At 44.4% G+C, this 23472-nt stretch overlaps 1 protein-coding gene across 2 annotated transcripts in view; it reads right to left on the reverse strand.

The window, feature by feature from the left end:
- Nucleotides 1-170: 170 nt before the first annotated feature.
- HAUS6 (HAUS augmin like complex subunit 6) overlaps nucleotides 171-23472 on the reverse strand; it is an 82937-nt gene continuing 59635 nt past the window's right edge. For both annotated transcript variants that reach the window (XM_068234387.1, XM_068234388.1), the window contains exons 13-17: nucleotides 21713-21773; nucleotides 17767-17946; nucleotides 10276-10411; nucleotides 6806-7807; nucleotides 171-340 (exon numbers count right to left, since the gene is read on the reverse strand). In XM_068234387.1, the coding sequence (XP_068090488.1) occupies nucleotides 243-340; nucleotides 6806-7807; nucleotides 10276-10411; nucleotides 17767-17946; nucleotides 21713-21773 (1477 nt within the window). In that variant the 3' untranslated portion in view covers nucleotides 171-242. The remainder of the gene's footprint in view (nucleotides 341-6805; nucleotides 7808-10275; nucleotides 10412-17766; nucleotides 17947-21712; nucleotides 21774-23472) is intronic.

Consider the following 23472-nt stretch of genomic DNA (forward strand, 5'->3'; position numbering starts at 1 on the left):
ATTTAATGAATTTACAAAAATAAAAAGTTTCAAACTTCTATTTTTTTTAAATAAAATTGAATAAAATCAGTATAGTTTCCCTTTAAGTGCAAACAAAGATTAATGGTTAGTGCATTTGTATCCAAGTAAGATCAGCTGAATTGCAAAATATACTTTAACGGTTACACATACATATTCACAGCTCACGTGGCAATTTATTTACAAACATACAGATTTTTCAAATAAAGATGGCCTTTCTATTTTTACAGAATTATAAGCTGTCCCACACCTTCATCTGTGCTTTTCTGAAAGTCGGATGCTGAATGCGTGAAATCAGAGGTTTCGTTTGAATGCTCGGTGCCTGTGAAAAGGAGAAAGTAGAATATTCACAAATTTGATTAGAACAGATCTCATCTTGGTAGTGTTTACATCCATATGAGAATGTGCTTGCTCCACTCCATGATGCATTACATAACTGCCTCCCACGTTTTTGCTCATCTACCCTGTAAAAGAAGCAAATACACATTGGGCCTGCTGTGTGCAGGCAGTGCACGTTAATTTTACAGGTACCAACCCCAGGTTGTGCATTCAGCGTGTAAGAGCCATCTCCACTAGTCAGTTTATCCACATGCAACACTGGCAGAAAACTCATACAGAAAAACTGATAAGTGGAGACAGGTCCCTTCTCCCAACATGCCCAATAGATAGACCCCCTCTCTGATTGACATCTGATTAGAGAGGGAGCTATCATTGCCACATATTGCACATTAATATTTAATAGATTTCAGCCTATTTATGATTTTTTTCTTATGTGTGATCTGGTATGCCCTTGCTATGAAGTAGCACACTTAGGCTGGGCGCACACAAGCTATAATTGTACACATTTAGCCACATTGCGTGAAACTGGACACCACACCACAACAAACTTGTCAATTCTTACTACTGTCAAAATACACAGTCATCTGTATTCGGGATGATCTACACTGGTCACATTTGTGGTTTAAAAAAATGCTGCATGCAATAATTCTGCTGAGATTCACTTGAATGAGAATTGCAATTGTGGTAAAATCCCTGATTTTCAATGTGGATCAAGGCAGTCTACAAATCACAAAGAAGAAAGCAAATAGGAATATCCTTATCACTCATATTTATACATGTATTCAGCTTCCGATCAATGTTTACTTTATAGTTGGCTGTACACAGATCAATTTGGAACCAACTGAGAAAGAATTCGAGAGGAGGAATCAAAGAATGGGGATGTTGATCGAGTTCTAAATTAATCAGACATCCATACATGGGAATGGACATCTGGAAGAGGACCAGGGTAAATTTTAGCATGCAGTGAGCATGCACCAAAGTATGGAAGAGACTCATTATGGATCCATATGCTGCGCACCGCACATTAAATCACTCTTGGTACCCAGGATCTCCCAGGAACCTAGCAAGGCCTCTGTCACCAAGCATGACTGGGTTATTCCCAGAATTGGTTTTAGCAACAGCTGGGCACTTCTAATGAGAGGGTGGGAAATGCACCTGTTTTCTCACTAGTCAATCGTGACACGTGATTGGGGATGGTCAATGAGATGCAGGTGGTTCTGGGTTGATGCAGTATAAGGCAAATTTTATGCAGGTTGAAAATGGACCAATCATATTCCATCTTGGCATGGTTCAATTGGTTTATTTTCAAGATGCATATACTCGCATACAAAATATGTATAATCCTGCAACTCAGAACTGTTTGCATCTCTTTGACCTTCCTTTAAATCGCGTGTCCTAATGGTGCAGTAGTGAGACAATTCCTCTCAATGAATTTAAGGTGGAGCTATCAAATTTTTTGCTGTTAAAATGTAAACTTACAAGTTTAGTTAATGTAGCTTTATAAACAGACCCCTGAACCTCGCGTACCTATGAATATGCCCCCGGGAGACTTGGGCACAGGATACAGCCGATATACGGCTTATCCTGCTCCTGCACAAGTCCCAGTGTCAATTACTATTCCCCCTGCAGGTCGACATGGATGGAAGGGAATCATGCAATTCGGCTGTCAGCCATCGATGACGGCCAAAGTAGTGTTTTAAAAGCAACTTAAGCTCTGTCGACGGCGCCAAAGTTACTCACTGTGTGCCCCTTTAGCCATAGTTCCTGCTTTAACAGCACTCGGGAACCTCTGTCTCCCTCTCATCCCTCCAACTCTAATACCCCCTCCCCACCAACTCTGTCTGTCCACATCTTTGTCCCTCTCCACTCCCTCATTTTTGGCATAGTGGCTATCGCACTTGGCTTGCATCGCTTGGTCCCCAGTTCGAATACCAGCTAGGGCACTATCTCACAGAGTTTGTATGTTCTCCCTGTGTCTGTGTGAGTTTCCTCCGGGCACTCCAGTTCCTCTCACATCCCAAAAACAGATACAAGTTAATTGGCTTCCCTCTAGACCAGTGGTTCCCAACCTTTTTGGAGTCGTGACACATCCAAACGTTCAGATCTCCGTGACACGTAGACTAAATGCATGTAATGAGAGACAGCGTTTCCCCCCTAAATGCACATAAGAGACGGCCTTTCACCAGTAAATGCACATAATGAGAGACAGCTTTTCACCAGTAAATGCACATAATAAAAGACAGCCTTTCACCAGTGAATGCACATAAGAGACCTCTTTTCACCAGTAAATGCACATAATAAGAGACCTCTTTTCACCAGTAAACGCACATAAGAGACCTCTTTTCACCAGTAAATGCACATAATAAGAGACAGCTTTTCACCAGTAAATGCACATAAGAGACAGCTTTTCACCAGTAAATGCACATGATAAGAGACAGCTTTTCACCAGTAAATGCACATAATGACAAACAGCTAGTTGTCCCCAGTATATGTAGCCAGGGATATATGTGCCCAGTATATGTAGCCAGAGGTATATGTCCCCAGTATGTGTAGGTAGGTGTATATGTGCCCAGTATATGTAGCCAGGGGCATATGTGCCCAGTATATGTAGCCAGGGGCATATGTGCCCAGTATATGTAGCCAGGGGCATATGTGCCCAGTATATGTAGCCAGGGGTATGTGCACCCAGTATATGTAGCCAGGGGTATGTGCGCCCAGTATATGTAGCCAGGGGTATGTGCGCCCAGTATATGTAGCCAGGGGTATGTGCGCCCAGTATATGTAGTCAGGTGTATATGTGTCCAGTATATGTAGCCAGGGGGTATATGTGCCCACTATATGTAGTCAGGTGTATATGTGCCCAGTATATGTAGTCAGGTGTATATGTGCCCAGTATATGTAGCCAAGGGTATATGTGCCCAGTATATGTAGCCAGGGGTATATGTAGCCAGGGGTATATGTGCCCAGTATATGTAGCCAGGGGTATATGTGCCCAGTATATGTAGCCAGGGGTATATGTGCCCAGTCAGGCCCGTTTTTAGGGCCGTGCGGCCCGTGCGGTTGCCCTGGGCGCCGAAGGAGTTGTGGGAGTCAGCCGCGGGGAGGGCAGCCCGACCTCTCCCTCCCTTCCTTGCCGCGGGCGCCCTCCGTGCTCCCCCCTCAGAGTCTGACTGCAGGGAAGGGAAGCGCTGTCATGGGAGGGGCAGCTCACCTCCCTGGATCCAATCGCAGCCGGTCTCCCCTTCATACTAGCCGCTGATTCACAAGCTGCTTCCGGCTACAGGGAGCAGCGTGTGCATCAGCGGCTATGATTCGAAGAGGAGACAGAAAAGGAGACCGGCTGCGATTGGATCCAGGGAGGTGAGTTGCCCCTCCCTACACAGCGGTGACAGCGCTCCCCTTCCCTGCAGTCAGACTCGGAGGGGGGAGCACGGAGGGCACCTGCGGCGAGGAAGGGAGGGAGAGGTCGGGCTGCCCTCCCCGCGGCTCTCCCCTCCATACTGGGGGGCACCTACCTAATCTAACCTATACTGGGGGGCACCTACCTAATCTAACCACACTGGGGGGCACCTACCTAATCTAACCACACTGGGGGGCACCTACCTAATCTAACCTATACTGGGGGGCACCTACCTAATCTAACCTATACTGGGGGGCACCTACCTAATCTAACCTATACTGGGGGGCACCTACCTACTCTAACCACACTGGGGGGGGCACCTACCTCATCTAACCTAAACTGGGGGGCACCTACCTCATCTAACCTATACTGGGGGCACCTACCTACTCTAACCACACTGGGGGGGGGGGGGCACCTACCTCATCTAACCTAAACTGGGGGGCACCTACCTAATCGAACCTATACTGGGGGCACCTACCTAATCTAACCACACTGGGGGGCACCTACCTAATCTAACCTATACTGGGGGGCACCTACCGAATCTAACCACACTGGGGGGGCACCTACCTAATCTAACCACACTGGGGGGGCACCTACCTAATCTAACCACACTGGGGGGGCACCTACCTAATCTAACCACACTGGGGGGCACCTACCTAATCTAACCTATACTGGAGGGCCCCTACCTATCTAACCTGTATTGGGGCACCTACCTACCTAGCCTATACTGGTGGCAACTATACTGGCTACCTATATTGAAGGCACCTACCTAACTAACCTTTACTGGGGGCACCTACCTATCTAACCTAGGCTGGGGGCAGCTATTCTGACTCCCTATATTAGAGGCACCCACCTACCTATCTAACCTATACTGGGGGCAACTATACCGGCTACCTATACTGGAGGCACCTACCTGGCTAACCTATACTGGGGGAAACTATACTGGGGCACCTATGCCTGGCTACCTATACTGGGGGGACCTATAGCTGGCTACCTGTACTGAGTGCAACTAGACCTGGCTAAGCTATACTGCGGGCATGTATACCTGGCTCCGCTGGGGGGGGGGGGACGCAATTTTAACACCCTCGCCCTGGGTGCATTTTAGCCTGGAAACTGCCCTGTACCCAGTATATGTAGTCAGGTGTATATGTGCCCAGTATATGTAGCCAGGGGTATATGTGCCCAGTATATGTAGACAGGTGCTTCCCCAGGAGGAGAGAGCGAGGGAAGGAGAGCGGCACCTCAGGGTGCTCTCCCTCCCTCGCTCTCTCCTCCGGAATGAAATGCGGTTGCTGGCAGAGGGGCGGAACTTACCTTCCGTGTCTCCGTCTGGTCTCGTCGCAGGCATGATTTGCCACTACTCTGGTCTGATCCAGACCAGAGCAGCGGCTGCCGCACCAGAACTTCCAGCGCTTGGAGCGACACGGAAGGTAAGTCCCGCCCGCTGCAAACGCCTGACCGCAGTTAGCTCTGGAGGAGAGAGCGAGGGAGGGAGAGCACTCTAAGGTGAGGGAAAGGGGGGAGATGGCCCCCTTCTCCCGCGCTGCCCACAGCTCTCCCTCCACTGCGCTGCTTTCCTCCGAGAGCTGACACTGCGACACATACCCCGAGGCTGTCGCGACACATGTATGTGTCGCTGCACATGGGTTGAGAACCACTGCCCTAGACTATGATATATACACTACACAATACGATACATACATAGACATAGGACTGTGGTAGGAGTTAGATTGTGAGCCCCTGTGAGGGACAACTAAGTGACAAGACCATATACTTTGTACAGCGCTGCGGAAGCGGTCGGTGCAATAATAATAATAATAATAATAATAATAAACTGAATACATTTGACAGGAATTTTTTTTATCTTCTCACAAGCCCGTGACCACACACACACACACACACACACACACACACACACACACACACACACACACACACACACACACACACTTCTCAGAGTCTTAGTCTGGGGTTCACACCAATAGAAAAAACAACACCAAAAAGTTTATCAAAACAGATCCTATGCAAAGCAATGGGATTGGTTTACATTAGTCAGTTCAGATCAGTTTGGTCCGATTGGTGAATGCAGTGCAAGATTGTGTCCTACACGACTCTTTCATATCGGCCGGTTAAAGCAAAATGGCAACAAAATCACTGCTAGCCTAGGAGAGCGGATGGTGTCCATGCTCACTAGGGTGCTCGCCACATGCATTTTGGAAGATACACCCCTCTCTCAGGTCCCTGCACAGAACAAATGTTGGTATGCTGATTCCAAAGCATCTCAGGCTCCCATTGGTTTGCAATCGACCAATGAAGGAAGGATTCTAATTGGTTCGCTTGAGGTCTATCATCTAGGTATCTATGAGGCCAAATTAACACTTTTGAAAAACCCCAGACATTAGTTCTAATGGTAGCATAGATCACCCTAACACTGCTACAATTGATTCTCTAATATTTTTTTTATAATCCCCAAGATAGACAAAATTCAATCACACCCAGAAATTTACAAATTCTACATTCATAGCACCCTTTTGGTTCATCCCCTACCTATCTTATACAATACACTTGGGACTGCCGATGGCTTTCTTTTAAAGGGAACCTAAACTGAGAAAGATACGGATTTTTCCTTTTAAAATAATACCAGTTGCCTGACTCTCCTGCTGATCCTGTGTCTCTAATACTTTTATCCACAGCCCCTCAACAAGCATACAGATCAGGTGCTCTGACTGAAGTCAGACTGGATTAGCTGCATGCTTGTTTCAGGTTTGTGTTTCAGCCACTACTGCAACCGCAGAGATCAGCAGAGTAGCCAGGCAACTGGTACTGCTTAAAAGGAAACATCCATATCCCGCTCAGTTAAGGTTTCCTTTAACTCTACTGACCCACCAAGCAACATACACAAACAAGTACTGAGCCAGAACTAGGAAAGAGAACTCAATTTAGCACAAGAAAAGTCAGTGCGGAGATAAGTTTCCTAGAGTGCCAAGAACAACCCAGGCAAACATGGAAAGAGCATACACACTTAAAGTATGCAATCTAAAAATTTACCTTCTGGTTCAAACACATCCAGAAAGTCTTCATTCGTGCTCACATAATCTTCACAGGGAGAGAAAGAAATTAGCTGAGGGAGAGACAGCTTCCTGTCTCTGGGTGATGGTGTGGCATATTCCAAGTCCAATGTTAATCCTCTCTCTAAGGGGCTGAACACTCTGCCACTGTCTGATAGAAGATTGGACTCCGATTTTTGCTTGCCAATCCTGCTCAATGGACTGTGATCACCAACATTCACTTCTGTTAAAGGCGTAAAATAGTTTCTTTTAAGAGCTTCATATCTACTACGTATGGAGTCTATGTCTGTTTTGCGGTCCATAGTATTAGAACCACATTCTGTACTTTCTAAGGAAAAACCAATGCTTTCTACTCTGCTGCTGTGCTTGTTTACCTCTGGAGTCTCTACACTAGTTGTGCTGCTAAGACTTATGTTCCCAACTCCTTCTGGAATGGTTTCATGCAGTATGCCAAATTGGATTACATCATTACTGTCTGAAGAGTTGTTATAGTCCATTACTTTTGACGAGTCCCAGGACAAAGTTGAATGTGCAGAAATATTTCTGTGATCAAGTGCAGATATTGGAATTGTGTTGTCCATCAATTTACTATCATACTGATGGCTAAAAACAATATTGTTCTTTTCTCCAATTGGAGACTTTGAAGCCTTGCCCTGTTCACATTCCTTGGATGGAACAAAATCATCTTGTTCAGACCATTTTGCTTCTGTTTCTGAAAAGGGTGTCAAGTTTTGACTCAAGGGTTCTTCTTCATGAGGACCTGGTTTTCCAGTGTTCAAAGACATCCTTGTGTCTGGTGACTCATTGTGCTCAGACAAATGAGAAGCAGACAGGAAGCAAGCCATGCTCAGGTCTACCTGGCTGCAGTGACCAGACTCTAGTTCAGCAGGTGACTCTAAACATTGATCTTCAACCGGACTGGGCACACTGCCAGATTCTTCAGTCTGAATAGCTCTTCGCCAAGATGTTCGAATATCTGAAACTAAACCACAAGCAATTAAGCTATACAAAATCATAATTTCATAAATATAAAGAAGGTTCACACTAGGTTTAGTTTATCAATCTACTGTGAAAGATGTACTGTGTGCAAGTTCACATAAGACATTTCAAATATGTCAACTGCACAAATTCTCTTAGAAGTTCATGCTTCCTTTAACAGCTTCCAGACCTTGTCAATAGAAATCTACTCCCAGGTTGGGGGCAGGGTGTAGATTTCAATAAACACTCCGCACACTCCCGCTTACCACCTAGCTCTGCTGCAGCCGTAGCAGTGCTTTTCAGCGCTGCTAGATTTGGGCGCAGACGGCGCCTCCATAGACTACAATAGGAATCACGCCTATTGCAGCGCTCCGTGAGTAACGTCGGCTCCGTCATAAGACGGAGCCGAGGTTGCTTAAAAAACACAATAATTCTGGAAGCCGAATTATTTCATTCCACCACTACCCATGGCGGCCTGGAGGTGGAATAGTAATTAAAACTGCCCGGACTTGTGCAGAAGCAGGATCAGCCATATACCGCTGTATCCTGCGCCCAAGTATACTGGCGCCGATTTCAAATGTACTCGCTGCAGCCCACTCGCTCTGCTCTCTGTATGACAGCTGAGCCCGGTCAGCCAGTCAGGATCCGATATCATTCCTGACTGGCTCACGGAGCTCTGCTGTCATACAGAAAACAGAGGGAGTAGGCTGCAGTGACAGGACAGCAGCACTAACAGCAAGAGAGACAGGTCCGAGCGGCGTGACTGTGAGACCAGTTTTCTGACCAGAACGTCTCTGGTCCTTAAGGGGCCAGACACTGCTGGTTCGGGAAGCTGTTAAACACTGGAATGTGTGGTCTCATATGCTTATAAGCCGATTTACCTAGACTGCCATAAAATAATCTGTCTCTAATACTTTTAGCCACAGACCCTAAACAAACATTCAGGGCAGATGTCACTGACTGAAATCTGACTGGATTAGCCACGTTTGATTCAGATGTGTGATTCAAACACTACTAAAAGCCAAATAAATATGCAGGACTGCCATGCAGCTGGTATTGTTGTGGTTACTTAAAGGATACCCAAGGTGACATGTGACATGATGAGATAGGCATGTGTATGTACAGTGCCTGGCATACAAATAATGCATTTTCTCTTTCTCTGAATGAAAGGTAAACATCAGGTATGTAAGTGGCAGTTCCTGTCTGAGCCAGGACTGAGTCAGACTATTGTGTGACCCTCAACTATAAGAAATTACAACTATAAAACACTTTCCTAGCACAAAAATGGCTTCTGAGAGCAGGGAAGAGATAAAAATGGTCATTAGTTCATAGATTGTATCTCTGGCATACTTCAATGAATGTGTCATTGAGCAAAAACAATAAAACAGTAAAAAAAAAAAGTATAAAGCAGATTCAACCTCCTTGGCGGTAATCCCGAGCTGAGCTCGGGCTATGCCGCCGGAGGATTACTCAGGCCCTGGTGGGCCGATTTGCATAATTTTTTTTTTCAACCACACAGCTAGCACTTTGCTAGCTGTGTGTTTGTTCTGATCGCCACCGCTTGCCGCCGATCCACCGCGAAATAGAGCCCCCCCAGACCCCTTGCGCAGCCTGGCCAATCACCGCCAGGCTGCGCTATGGGGTGGATCGGAACTCCCCCTGACGTCACGTCAATGAAGTCATCGCGATCGTCGCCATGGCGACGGGGGAAGCCCATACAGGAAATCCCGTTCAGAACGGGATTTCCTGTTGGGATTATGCGCCAGCGGCGATCGGAGTGGCTGGGCGGACGCTGCAGGGGGGGGGGGGGGGGTGAAGCATGTAGCTAGCGCTAAGCTAGCTACATGTTTAAAAAAAAATTCAGCAAAACAAAACTTCCTGCGGCCGTGCGCCGCATAAAATCATAATGCCAGGGAGGTTAAAATATAAAATAAAACTGTGCAATATCTTAAAAAGTCATTTTCAGGAAAAGGAGGATAGATATATTGTTACATTTGGGGTTAGTGTCTATAATTTTTAACCACAGTTTTACAGTACTAGATACAATTGTTTATTTCATTCGTTTATTTTCACCTCGGGTGTCCTTTAAGGCTGATGCAACAGTTTTAATGCTACCGGCTCCCGTGCACGGAATGTGATAGCACCTCCTAGCCGCCACAAAACTCAGCTCCGTACCTTGATCAGGAGCCAATTTCATTGCCAATCACAGTGATCAGGAAGTGAAAAGTTGAAAGGGAAGAGAAAAAAAAAATGCCCAAAGGGGTTAAAAGTAAATAAATATGGCAGCCAACACGTGCTTCTCACTTTAGGTGCACTTTACCAATAGATCTTATTTTGTCACATTTGCATTCTAACAGGATGCGCTAGAAAGCATGCTTTGCTCCTCCCCAACTTTTTTTGAGCAGTAAAAACTACATTTTTGCTACTGAAGATAATTCCTGTGTTCAGCACAAATTCAAATTATGAACATACTTAAGTTCTCAGGCGTTCGAGGAATTTCCTTTTGCGATAGGAAGGGATCTGAAGACAGCATGCCAATTAAATCATCGAGCTCCATTGGCCGTCCTGATAGAGACCTTGGGGATTCATTTACTATGAAGTCAGCAACCTAAAAAATGAAGCAAGATCTGATTTAAGCTCAATAAGCCTGCTACCAAAGATTAGGATCAGATAGATGTAAAGCCACCTCTGAGACAATTTTTACAGGTAATGATTTTGTGGCCTTTTCAACCATCAAGTTCAATAATTTTTTTCAAATAAAACGAAAATCAGTGCTGCACCAAGCATGCCCAATCTTTTCGACTCATTTCAGCCCATTAACGGTCGAACGCAAGCAGACATGCTGAACAGATCTCTGTCAAAAGTGCTTGATTGTGTGCACCTCAGTAATGGCATTTGATATCACTACAGGGAACAGACACCCCTGCCTGCCACCAAGTGATAATTTGTTGTTTCCCACCACCATCTTCTACTGTTCTAGCTTGATGTGTTATGAGAGCAGAGACTTAATGATTATTCGTATGTAGACCACACCCCAAGCAACTACATTTCCATTTAAAATAAAGGTCCCCAAGCATAGCCCTTCCCTTCCTTGTATGCGTGTCTTAAACATTGTGGGGACTGCAGACTCCAATGCAACATGAACCACATCAGATCATTCTAGCCACTTCTACTTCCTCATTAAGGCCCCCGGGAGATAGTGAATTCAATTTAAAGATCCAGAAGGCCTCTCTTTCGCATAGCCTCATGAATCTCAAACCCACTGGTAACTCCAGTGACATCAGTTCCACACCCACTACCGTTAGACTGTCAGTTGATAGTTCATGATTAGTCAGGAAGTGGTGTGGGACACTGTGGCCTTCTGAACCTTCCTCGATACCTCTTCTGTGTTCACAGAATCTCTCCATTAAGGATCTAGTGGTTCTCTCTACATAGTATTTGGGGCAACTACAGGCCAACAGGTACACAACGTATGTTGATGAGCAGTTAATAAATTGTTTGACAGTTATCCTCTCATTGTGTACTTGGAGCTCCTTACATCTATGTTTCATGTGACCACAGCACTTACAACGTGCCTTGCCGCATTTGTAGTTACCTATAACGTTGAACAACGTCAGTTGAGACATTGAAGGCTTGCCAGTTAGACCAATATTGCTCTTAGCAATTTTATTCTTAAAGAGAATCTGTATTGTTAAAATCGCACAAAAGTAAACATACCAGTGTGTTAGGGGACATCTATTACCCTCTGTCACAATTTCGCCGCTCCCCGACGCATTAAAAGTAGTCAAAACAGTTTTAAAAAGTTTGTTTAGAAACAAACAAAATGGCCAAACAGGAAGTAGGTTGATGTACAGTATGTCCACACATAGAAAATACATCCATACACAAGCAGGCTGTATACAGCCTTACTTCTGAATCTCAAGAGATCATTTGTGTGTTTACCTTCTGTCCCCTGCAGCTCTCATGCACTGAAGTGACAGGCTTCCTGCAGACAGCTCTGCCTGTGCCTCTCTCTGTAATTCCTCAGTATGTGTCAGCCAGTTCCTTTCACAGCCTAACCGAGGAGGATTTTTATCCAGCTCTCTTCTATCACTGATAAGATAGCAGAGACGCTGCTGGCTTATGTAAATAACACACACACACTGGAGTGTGCATAGAGGGGCCTGGAAAGGGGTGTGCATAAACAGACCAGCACGGAAGAGTTGTCGCCCTGTGTCTGGAAGGCTGCCACGTCTGACAGGGGAAAGATACATTGATTTATTACAGAGACAGTGATAGTAGAAAGTGCCGCAGTAAGCCAGAGCACATTAGAACAGGTTTAGGAACTTGTGGGATGGTAGAAAAAAGTTGAAATTTTTGTTAAAGAGTCACTTTAAGTGACCTAGCTCTTCCGAATATAGTTCGCACTGGCAGCCTATGTTGGAGTATGGGATCCCTCAATAATACAGGGCAATTTGTGTTTATAATGTTCTCGATCTCATTGGCCTTTACGTTATGGTGTGTAACAAAATTTGGACCCATTTGTTTACATTTGCGCTCTCTTGGCGCTTTAATATAGGGATATCCCCCACCACCAGGGCAACATGCAATGCCCGAACAAGCGCACAGCTGTCCCCGAGATGTGTAATATGGGTGAGTCATCGGCGGCTAACATATCTAAAACTGGGTCTAGAGAGAGAGAGAGAGAGAGAGAGAGAGAGAGAGAGAGAGAACCGGAAGTGTAATTAAAGGTTGCTAAGCAACCACTGGGTCTAGATTCCCAATTTCCTGTCACCACTTTGGTATTTAATTTTTCGTGTGCAAGGCAGTAACTAGCTTGACAAAGGCGTGGATATGCTGAAACGCGTCGCGAAGTTACTGCACACATTGACCAGAGGAAAGGCGCCCACGGTCCATCACCATCTGGGACCACCCCCACTGCTGGCCACAGAGGAGGAGTAGGTTGCCATCCAGGGTCATTTGTTTGGGTTTTACCCAAGAGATGCTTGCTTTTTACCATTTTCCAGTAAGTGGTTTTAAATTCTTGCGTGTTTTTCATTAAAAGTTTTAATGCACTACGGAGCGCTCCTACCTTTTTTCTTTGTTGCTATAGTCATACCCTCCAGCCGGGGTAGAGGAGCTGCTAGTGGTTGTATTGAAGAAATACCAGAACTCTGTGTGTGATTAGCGCAAGATTTCACATCGCATTTTGTTCCTGTTTGACATGCACTTGCATAAGCCTAACAAAATTTGTATCAACTTGAAGTTATATCATTGACCATCTCTATACATGTCCCTTGTAGCTCCTAGGGTGGGACATTTTATGAACTAAACCATACAATAAAACAAGATATCGTCAGAAAATTTCTGGAGAGTGACAAAAGGGAATGGGGTCAAATGCGGTTAGTCAGGTAGGCAGTTTTTTCTACTAGTTAGTAACATAATTATGTAATTTGTGATAAATGATCTAGGCATTGTATTTTGAGAGGTTATGGCATGATACATTTCTTGATTTTGGTGGCAGTGACTTAAAGGAATACTATTGATACCCAAGTGTTCTAAAATGACAATGTACAAATAATGTCTAAGTAGCTGTATAAACATTTTCCTACTTTTCATGTTAAATATCAGAGGCAAAAGCTGTAATTTATTGAGGGTAGGATTTAGCTATATTGGGACAAATCAATTGCAGAAGGGGTGTCTGCTTCAATGCACAGCCAGAGTTGCATATCAGACTACAGAAAGCAAATATCAAACATATCAAACTCTGAAAGCAAAAACATTATGGAAAGCTGTGAGAATTAGTTACATTTCCTCTGCTCTCTTCAGACACTTCAGTCAGAAACACAGGACACAGAAGCTGCAGCTGTTGGGAGCTCTCTCTCTCTCTCTCTGTCACACACAGAATTACACATAGAGTTAACTGATCACGTCTAAGGGGAATTTCCCCTCTCCTCATGGCTCAGTCAGCCGTCAGTTTTGGCGTCAGTAAACTTTGAATGTATTTTGCTAACAGTAAACAAAGAAGTTGCTACTAAAATGTATACACCAGTACTTAGCAGCACTTCCCAAACAATTCCTGTGTCAATTGAAAAAAATATGCGAATCGATAGCATTCCTTTAATACAGTCACGGCATAATTTGGAAGCTGAAATGTCGGCACAATACTAGGCTATACAAGAGATTCACCCGACACAAAAAAAAAAAATGGAACACTAACTAGTTCCCCTGTATGCCTCAAACTAGGTGCTGTTAGACTTTCCCTGCTGAAAAAGATACTATTTGTGATAGCTTTAGGTAACAGCCTACTGTCTGTACCAGGGCCGGGCCGAGGCATAGGCTGGAGAGGCTCCAGCCTCAGGGCGCAGTGTCGGAGGGGGCGCACAATTCATTTAGTTGTCATTCCTAATTGTGTATGAAGCAGAGAGAAATAAGAAAAGGGGATACATAGCAGTGGCTGCAAGCCAGATAACTAGATATTAATGTGTTGGGGAGGTTGTGGGCCCTGTGGCGCCTCTTAGTCTAATAGCAATCAGTGTATGACGACTGGGGTGGAAGGGATGGAGGGGCGCACTTTGGTGTCTCAGCCTTGGGTGCTGGAGGACCTTGTCCCTGCTCTGGTCTGTACAGGAACCAGACATCTACAACTCCAGCAATCCACAGAGCTAAATCTGGTTTCTCACAGCATGATTCTTTCTACTCATCTTACCTTATCTTATCTTCACAGGAAACAGGCATCCTTGTAAACAAGGACTGAACAAGCATGTCTTTACAAGGACAGCAGGGAACCTGTCGCCCTGGGGATTAACAGTGGTTGGCAGAACGCTAAAGCTCAGTGTGAAACTACCCATTAGTAAAGTCACCTGTGCTAAAATGACTGGTTCCTAACACAACCTAAAAAACCTATTGGGGATCAAAAAATAACAGCGACTAAATTACTATGGCAAAAACCTTCCAAATTGCATCAGTGTTTTAAAACAGACAAAGCTACAAAATTAGTAATGTAAGCATATTGTATAAGAGCTGGTCCACACTAGGTCCGGAAACGTATCCGTGGCTGCGTTTTTCAAACCTGATGAAAAACGGTGTCCCGGATACTAATGTTTAAAATAGCAGCCAGCCTCACCCAAGTAAAAAACGGATCAGTCTGCGTTTGCGGGGATCCGTTTTCAAAACCTGAACGGAAGGTCCGGACCTGCTGCATTTTCACGCAACGGATCAGGACCACGGATACACGCAGGGGTAGTGAAAGCAATGAGAAAACGCATCTCCAGCTCCACAGACAAAAAACGGATGTGAAAACGGATAGCCTGAGCTTTATGATTGGCCCAAAAAATCCTCCCACTCCTTCCTAATGATAGAGACGTTTTCTGTCAGGGAAAAACCTGAACGGAAACTGATACAAAACTGATGCACTTTCATCAGTTTGCAGTACGGTGGGTACTTCCCCTGATCCGGACTGCAGTGTCCGTCCTGCAACCGGGTCTAGTGTGGACCCAGCCTTAATGATCAGAGGCTCAAGGCATTAAGGACCAGCTAACGCCCATAGGAGTCAGCTGGTCTTAAGCGGGTTACCATGGAAACGGCCGCATGTCAGTTCACGGAGGGTGTCTCCGTCAACAGCCGGATTGCCACCGATCGCGGCTCGCCGGCAAAATGTAAACACGCGGGGAAGAAATACCCGCTGTTTACATCATACGGTGCTGCTGCGCAGCAGCGCCGTAGAGCAGATCGGCGATCCCCGGCCTCTGATTGGCCGGGGATCTCCGTCATTTGATAGGCTGAAGCCTATCCTACAATGCGCAGGACGGATATCTGTCCTGCGCTGCTCACAGGGGGAGGGAGAGAGAGAGAGCGCCGAAAACGCTGCGGAGGGGGGCTTTGAAGAGCCCCCCCCCCCCGCAAAGCGCAGCAAGCCGGCGGCGATCAGACCCCCCCCCAGGAGGACATCCCCCTAGTGGGGAAAAAAGGGGGTAAGTCTGTTCGCCCTGGCTATTTCCTGATCGGTGCTGCAGGCTGGAGAGTCCACGCAGCACCGATCAGAAGAAATTCCCCTGGTCCTTAAGTGGTTAAACCCCTCAGCCACCTAAACTTCCACCAGAACCCATCACCTGCTCCCAGCTCCTCCAAACCCCAAGGCACGGTTTAACATTTGCTTACACCCAGCACTAGACTGTTCTGGTCACTGGGTCTACTTTGGAAACATTCTTCTGAAACTAATAGAGAGGCTGCATGCTTTTCTTTCACCAGCACTAGCCAACAGTTCTGATGGTCGTTGAGGCACGATGTAAACAAGGTTCCAGATTTTAAGACCACTTAGCCTCTGCATCTAGACTTCTGACCAAGTTAGCCTAAATTGGTTTGACGACAGCCAATAAAAAAAACCCATACACATTTAAAAATTAACTTGGTAACGGGGTGCCTACATAGGTCTATAAAAACATTTGTGCATGGGGTTGGGCTTTGCGTACAAAAAGACTTGGGGCCCGTTTTCACTACACACGGTTTCTGGTTGCAGAAAAACCGACTCCAATGAATGCCTATGGACCCGTTTCCACTAATGTGTTCATTGTATGGGAAACTATGTATGATGGAGAAATCTGCAACATACCATTCATTTTCTTCACATCTAGAATCTGCGTGTAGTGGAAACAGGCCCTTCAAAGTACAATGCAATCTTCAAAGTGGCATAATTCATTAATTTAAGAGAAGATTAAAGAGAAACTCCAACCAAGAATTGAACTTTATGCCAATCAGTAGCCGATACCCCCTTTCACATGAGAAATCTATTCTTTTTCACAAACAGACCATCAGGTGGCGCTGTATGACTGATATTGTGGTGAAACCCCTCGCATAAGAAACTCTGAGGGCCGTGGTACTCCTGGCAGTTTCCTGTCTGTGAACCTTGCTGCATTGTGGGAAACAACTGTTTACAGCTGTTCACAACTGCCAAAAAGCATGCAGCAGCTAAATCACTTGCCAACAGTAAAAATGTCACCATGTAATAAATGTCAGAATATAAATCAGGGATTTTAAAGATTTGACAATGGGCAAACACTGACTAAATCATTTATACATAATTATTGTAAAAATGAAGCACTTTATTACATTATTTTCACTGGGTTCCTCTTTAAGTGCTTTCTAGTGGCCAGATAAGCTGCATCAACTTATGCCTCCTAGTTCTTCAGTAGAGATACATCTGATATGCATGTTTGTTCAGGGTCTATGGCTAAAAGTAGGAGGTTTAGATGATCAGCAGGACAGCCCATCTGCATTCTTTAAAAGTAAATAAATGTCAGACTCTATATGCCTCACTTCAGGTGTGCTTTAATGAAAAACAAAACAAAAAAACAACTCATATTTATCTAATAAATGCTTTACCTCATGATCAGAGATATTTTGTGGATGTCATGCAGAGCTTTTGGATTCAGTAATGTCAGCCAAAAATCTACAACAAGCGTGCAGCTAATTTTGTCACAGGTTGGTTAAAGAGGAAATAATGTAATAAAAAAAGTGCTTCATTTTTACAATAATTATGATTTAGTCAGTGTTTGCCCATTGTAAAATCTTTTAAATCCCTGATTTACATTCTGACATTTATTACATGTTGGCAGGTGATGTAGCTGCTGCATGTTTTTTTGGCAGTTGGAAACAGCTGTAAACAGCCATTTTCCACAATGCAGCAAGTTTCCCATACAGGAAACTGCCAGGAGTACATACTCAAAGCTGACATGCCTCTGTCACCCTCTGCACTTCTCTATCTCCCTGCCTTGCAGAGCTCCCCCCGCAGCAGAAGCAGTGCTGAACTCACCTTCCAGCCTCCTCCTTGCTTTAGTACATAGCATCTCTTATTCAGATGTCAAGAATAAGAGCAAGCAGGTGTTGGAGAGATGATGTAGTGTTGTACTACAGAGGAAAGATCTTAACTTGGGGACTACCTTTATTGCAACCTATTAAACTATAGATTATACACCGACTACAAACCTGCTGTGCAAGTTGCAGGCGTGCTGCACTTGCAATATCCTGTTTACACGGTGTTGGGGTGTGTGGCAGTGCACTCTTTGGAGTTTGTTTCCACGACACATCAGACATTCTTTTTTGCAAGGAGTTTGGTGTCCTTTGAAAGTACCGGTCTTTTATGGTAGATGCTGGTGTTCGAAAGTCCTGCAAATACATACAATAAAAATAATCCAATACATCTAGGCATGATATTAAATAGTACGGTATTTCCATAAGTCCAGTGTTCTCCCCAGGCTCTTTTAGCCAGATGCTCCACCCAGCTAGTTTTGGTGAGCACTCTGCTGTCATCGGCTCACCTCCTCCTATTCTGTAAGCAGAGTTGCACACAGAAGCACCGGCCCTGCATTCTCTCATCTTGCCCCATCTGGCTACTATTTCATGCCACCCGGCTGGGATAAAAATTCTGTGGAGAACACGGAAGTCAAATAAAAAAAAAAAGTGACTGGTTATCCTTAAATGTGTTAGAACTAATCCAAACAGAAGACCCAGGAAGAGTAAGGCCTTGTTTCCATCTGTCCGCTTCTATCCGCTTTTTATCAGCACATCAATGTTACAGATTGATACATCATGGGATACATTATGTTGCTGAAAAGCGGACAGAAGCGGACAGATGGAAACAAGGCCTAAGTGAGCACTTGATTGATTGCCATGCCTGGACACACTTAATGAATCACAACTGTTACTAATCTCAGAGGAAAGAAAATCAAGTTGAACAAAACAGAACAAAACTTCTTTCTAACACCATGGAAGTTAAGAGCAGTTTTTTGCACCAAGCAGCTTATTTATTTATTGTATTTATAAAGCGCCAAAATATTACGCAGCGCTGAACATTAATTTAGGTTACAGACAATATTTAGGGGTGACATACAGCAATATGACAATACAGGAATAATAGAAAACCATAGTCATTGGATTGAGCATGTAGATTAGGCAAGTTAGGTTCACTCAGATGCATAGCATGGGTTCACAGTAATGGAGGTGCATGATCAGGTAGGACACAAAAGGAGGAGGACCCTGCCCAAAGGCTTACAATCTAGAGGGCAGCTTAAAGAAAACCTGAACTGAAAATTAAAAGTCAAAATAAACATACACAAGTCATACTTACCTCCTGTGTAGTCTACTCCTCAATCTATTTTTCCTCTCCTGCGTCCTGTTTGTCCACTGTGATCAATGGAATTCTCCGTCCTCCATTTTGAAAATGGCTATTACCCCATAACAGCTTCCTGGTCAGCACACTGTTAAACTGTAACATCGCCCACTTGAGCCATAGGGAAACATGGACACATCAAGTTCTCCTCTCAGCTATAACTGATAACAACTGATAAATAACTGACAGCAACTGATATATTTCAGTTCTGACAAAATGTTGTCAGAACTGGAAGGGATGATTGTCAGAAGAAAATGTTGAGCTTCTGAAAGGAACTGATGGCAAGGTAACTATGTAATGTTCATTTGAAGTTACCTCATGTGTTTATTTTAAATAATTTTACTCAGTACAGGTTCCCTTTAAAGCTGGTATGATTAAACAGGGATATGTGAGAGAGCGAGCTGGTGTCCTTATTTTCTGGTTGAACTTGATGGACGTATGCCTTTTTTCAACCCAAATAACTATGCAACTATGTAAAAAACAAAATTAACAGTTTATAAAAAAAAATTTGACTGTTGCCAGGCTACGGGGCTCCTTTGGCTACAGTAGGGGGAGTTATACACCAGATCTTACTACTTTTTTTCTGAAAGGAAAAGACTAAGGGCCTGTTTCCACTTGTGCGGTGGGAATCGCCACGGAAATTTTTTTTGCATGCGGATGCAAATTTCGCATGCGATTGCATGCAAATTCGCATAAGATTTCACATGGATGACTATGTATGCAAATTTAACCCTGGCAGTGCCTGTGTACATTTCCATTGTTTTTATGCGAAATCATATGCGAAGTTGCATGAATATTCGCATATCAAAACTGCATGCGAATTTCCTAATACATTGTATGCGAATCGCATAGCGGTATGCGAATTCTGATGGCTCTGCCGTGCAGATTTTTTCTGCACAGAAAAACGCTCCAAAATCCTGGCAAGTGGAAACAGTCCCGTCCACTTGTATTGTCTATGCGAATCTGCATGCAGATTGGCTCTAGTGAAAACGGGCCCTTAGGGGAAAAAAAAAAAAAAGTTATACATACCTGGGGCTTCCTCCAGCCCCCTTCACGCTGATCTGTCCCTTGCCATCTTTCCAGGCCGCCTGGATCATCCGCTAGTAGAATCCAGAAAATCCGCACACTTCGTGTGAACCAAGTTCAATGTTTAATCAGAACATCGTGACACAAGCCATTCCATCAACCAACGATTCGTTTCGGGGCCACGCAGGGTCCCCTTTGTCAAGGCAGTAAAACACAGAATGGTGACTGTGTTTTACTGCCTTGACAAAGGGGACCCTGCGTGGCCCCGAAACGAATCGTTGGTTGATGGAATGGCTTGTGTCACGATGTTCTGATTAAACATTGAACTTGGTTCACACGAAGTGTGCGGATTTTCTGGATTCTACTATTGACATTTTTGATCCTGCACCTCCAGGGTAGGTGTGCAGTTCCCCTGTGGATTTTGGATCATCCGCTAGGTGGCCTGGTAATTTCACCAGTCGGAGCATACTGCGCAGACTCAGAAAGCTCCCAGCCACGGGACTGCAAAGGGGGAGCGCGTGTGGCCAGACTGTGTGGAATATGTACTTAAAAGATAATGATGCACCAACTTTTTTTTTTTTTTTGGAAAAGGACATCAGTTTTCTGTATTTACACGTTGGCAAGTCTTTTCCCCGGTTACTCATGAAAAGAGCTGTGGCCTTTTCTCCTTACCAATTGCGCAGCAGAGTGTGGGAGGATATGCATGTACCATCCCCTACTTTTCTAGAGGCTATACCAGCAATCTATTGAGTTATACGACACTGGAGTCTGCCCACATTCGTGACGAGCATGGCACGTTTAAGGAGTCCAGAAGGGCTCACGAAAAAGAGCAAGATGGCGGCACCAATGAGGAATAATTTGTCTCAAGCACAGGCGAGTCAATTTTAAAAATTTGTCTCTCTTGCACAATAAATGCTTTCAAAAATGTGTCTCATACACATGTATGAAATATTAAAAATTCTATGTACACACAAGAAGGGCTATAGCTAAATACCTTGCTGGAAAATATTTTGACTAAAAACTATGCTTTAAACAGAATCAGAAAAAATCCACACAACTGGAGAGAGATGAAAAGGAAGAAAGCTATAAAACCGGTAAGGCTACACAATTTATATAATTGATTAACCCCCATCTCCCACGCAGGTGTTGGTGTTTTACCTTCTTTAACTGAAGGAGAAGTTACCTCACCCACACACATACTGAAGAACCCATTGAGCAGAGTTTATTTCCAGAAAAACATCGTGTTTGCTAGCATTCAATCAGTGAGAAGTCAGTTCGGCAGATAAAAACTAACATTGTTTTCTGGGGTCCATTAGAAATATTGATTGCTTTTTTTGCTAAATGCTTATTGTAGAGATTTTACCAACGTCTTCCAGAGCGATTTCAAGTGATTTTAAAGCTCTTTAATTTAATGCTAGCAATTGCGATTTTTTTTGTGGGGTTCGGGGAAGTAAAAATCGCTGCAAAATGGCTTTGTACGAACTATTGAAAAGTGAGTTTGCTACAATCCTGTACCTTGCATTGGAGCACTATCAGTCCAAAATGCTGCAGGACCCAAATATATCTTTATAAGTTTTACTAGCCAAGTCAAATGACCACAAAAAAAAAAAGTATATTTGATGAAAAGATCAAGATTCACCTCTTACATAGTAACCTATATTTCAGTATGGGGCACCTGCGGCACCATTTTTCACGCAGAAGCCCCCTTCTTTGCTGTCAGTGCACAAATGCTCTTACCTTTTCATTTAAAGACATTCTGCGATGCGGAGTCATCTTGTTATGAAACGATAGAGAATTCCTGCAAACGTAAGACATTTTATTAGGTTTCCTTTTACATGCATTTTAGTATAATTATCCCTTAAAATGACAACTGACGTGAGAAGAATATGGAGGCCGACATTTATTTCCTTTCAAACAATACCAGTTGCCTGGCAGCGCTGCTGATCTATTTGGCTGCAGTAGTATTTGAAAAACACCAGAAACAAGCATGCAATGTCAAACACCTGATCTGCTGCACGCTTGTTCAGGGTCTATGGCTAAAAGTATTAGAGCAGGGGGATCAGCAGGGCAGCCAGGGAATCTGCATTGTTTAAAAGGAATTAAATATGGCAGATTCCAATATCCCTCTCACTTCAGTTGCCCTTTAAAGGACAACTGAAGCAAGATGGATATGGAAGCTACCATATTTATTTCCTTTTAAAACAATACTAGTCGCCTGGCAGCCCGCTGGTCTATATGGCTATGATAGTGTCTGAAGTACACCAGAAACAAGCATACAGCTAATATCAGATCTGACAATGTCAGAAATACCTGATCTGCATGCTTGTTCAGGGTCTATGGCTAAATGTATTAGCGGCAAAGGATAAGCAGGATAGCCAGGCAACTTGTATTGCTTAAAAGGAAATAAATGTGTCAGCCTCCATATCCCTCTCACTTCAGTTGTCCTTTAAAGCCTACACCCAGCAAGTATAAAATGCACCTTCATGTATCCTGATGTACTGCAACACATTTCAGTTGTATGCTTACATCTCAGTTCTCCTGTGAATCTTTCAAATGGTGCCATCTGTGAAGGCAGCAGTGTATGCAGCAAGCAGGTAGGATTGAAGTGGGTGCGCGATGTGTTGCATTTTGTCAGAGGGTAATGGTTTAACTCCGGATCATAAAAACCCACTGCTCGCTAAATACTTTATTTCTATTGTGCTTTCTAATATAGCAACTGCAATCCTTTAAAGAGAATCTGAAGAGAGTATAAAACTCGCTTCTTCTCTTATATTCAGCAGGGGCATGTGTGCCCCTGCTAAACCGCCGCTATCGTGCCGCACAACGGGGGTCCCTTACCCCTCAAATCCCCTCCGTCCTCGCCGGGGATCTCTTCCGCATTGAGGCATGGCTAACTGCTATAGCCCTGCCTCACGCGCGTATCTCCGCCTCTCCCCGCCCCTCTCAGTCTTCCTTCACAGAGAGGGGTGGGAGAGAGGCGGCGATGCGCCGCTGATAGACGCGCTGTGAGGCAGGGCTGCAGCCATTAGCCCTGCCTCTAGGAGCAGCAAAATCTACGACCAATTTGGTCTTTGATTTTGCAGGGGGGGAATTGGGGGGGTAAGGGACCCCCGTTGTGCGGCGGGATAGCGGCAGTTTAGCAGGGGCACACATGCCCCTGCTGAATATAAGAGAAGAAGCGAGTTTTTTACTCGCTTCAGTGTCTCTTTAAAGAGAATCTGTAATGTTAAAATCGCACAAAAGTAAACATACCAGTGCGTTAGGGGACATCTCCTATTACCCTCTGTCACAATTTCGATGCTCCTCGCCGCATTAAAAGTGGTTAAAAACAGTTTTAAAAAGTTTGTTTATAAACAAACAAAATGGCCACCAAAACAGGAAGTAGGTTGATGTACAGTATGTCCACACATAGAAAATACATTCATACACAAGCAGGCTGTATACACCCTTCCTTTTGAATCTCAAGAGATCATTTGCGTGTTTCTTTACCCCTGCAG

The sequence above is a fragment of the Hyperolius riggenbachi genome, chromosome 1, assembly GCF_040937935.1.
Source record: "Hyperolius riggenbachi isolate aHypRig1 chromosome 1, aHypRig1.pri, whole genome shotgun sequence".
NCBI lineage: Eukaryota > Metazoa > Chordata > Amphibia > Anura > Hyperoliidae > Hyperolius > Hyperolius riggenbachi.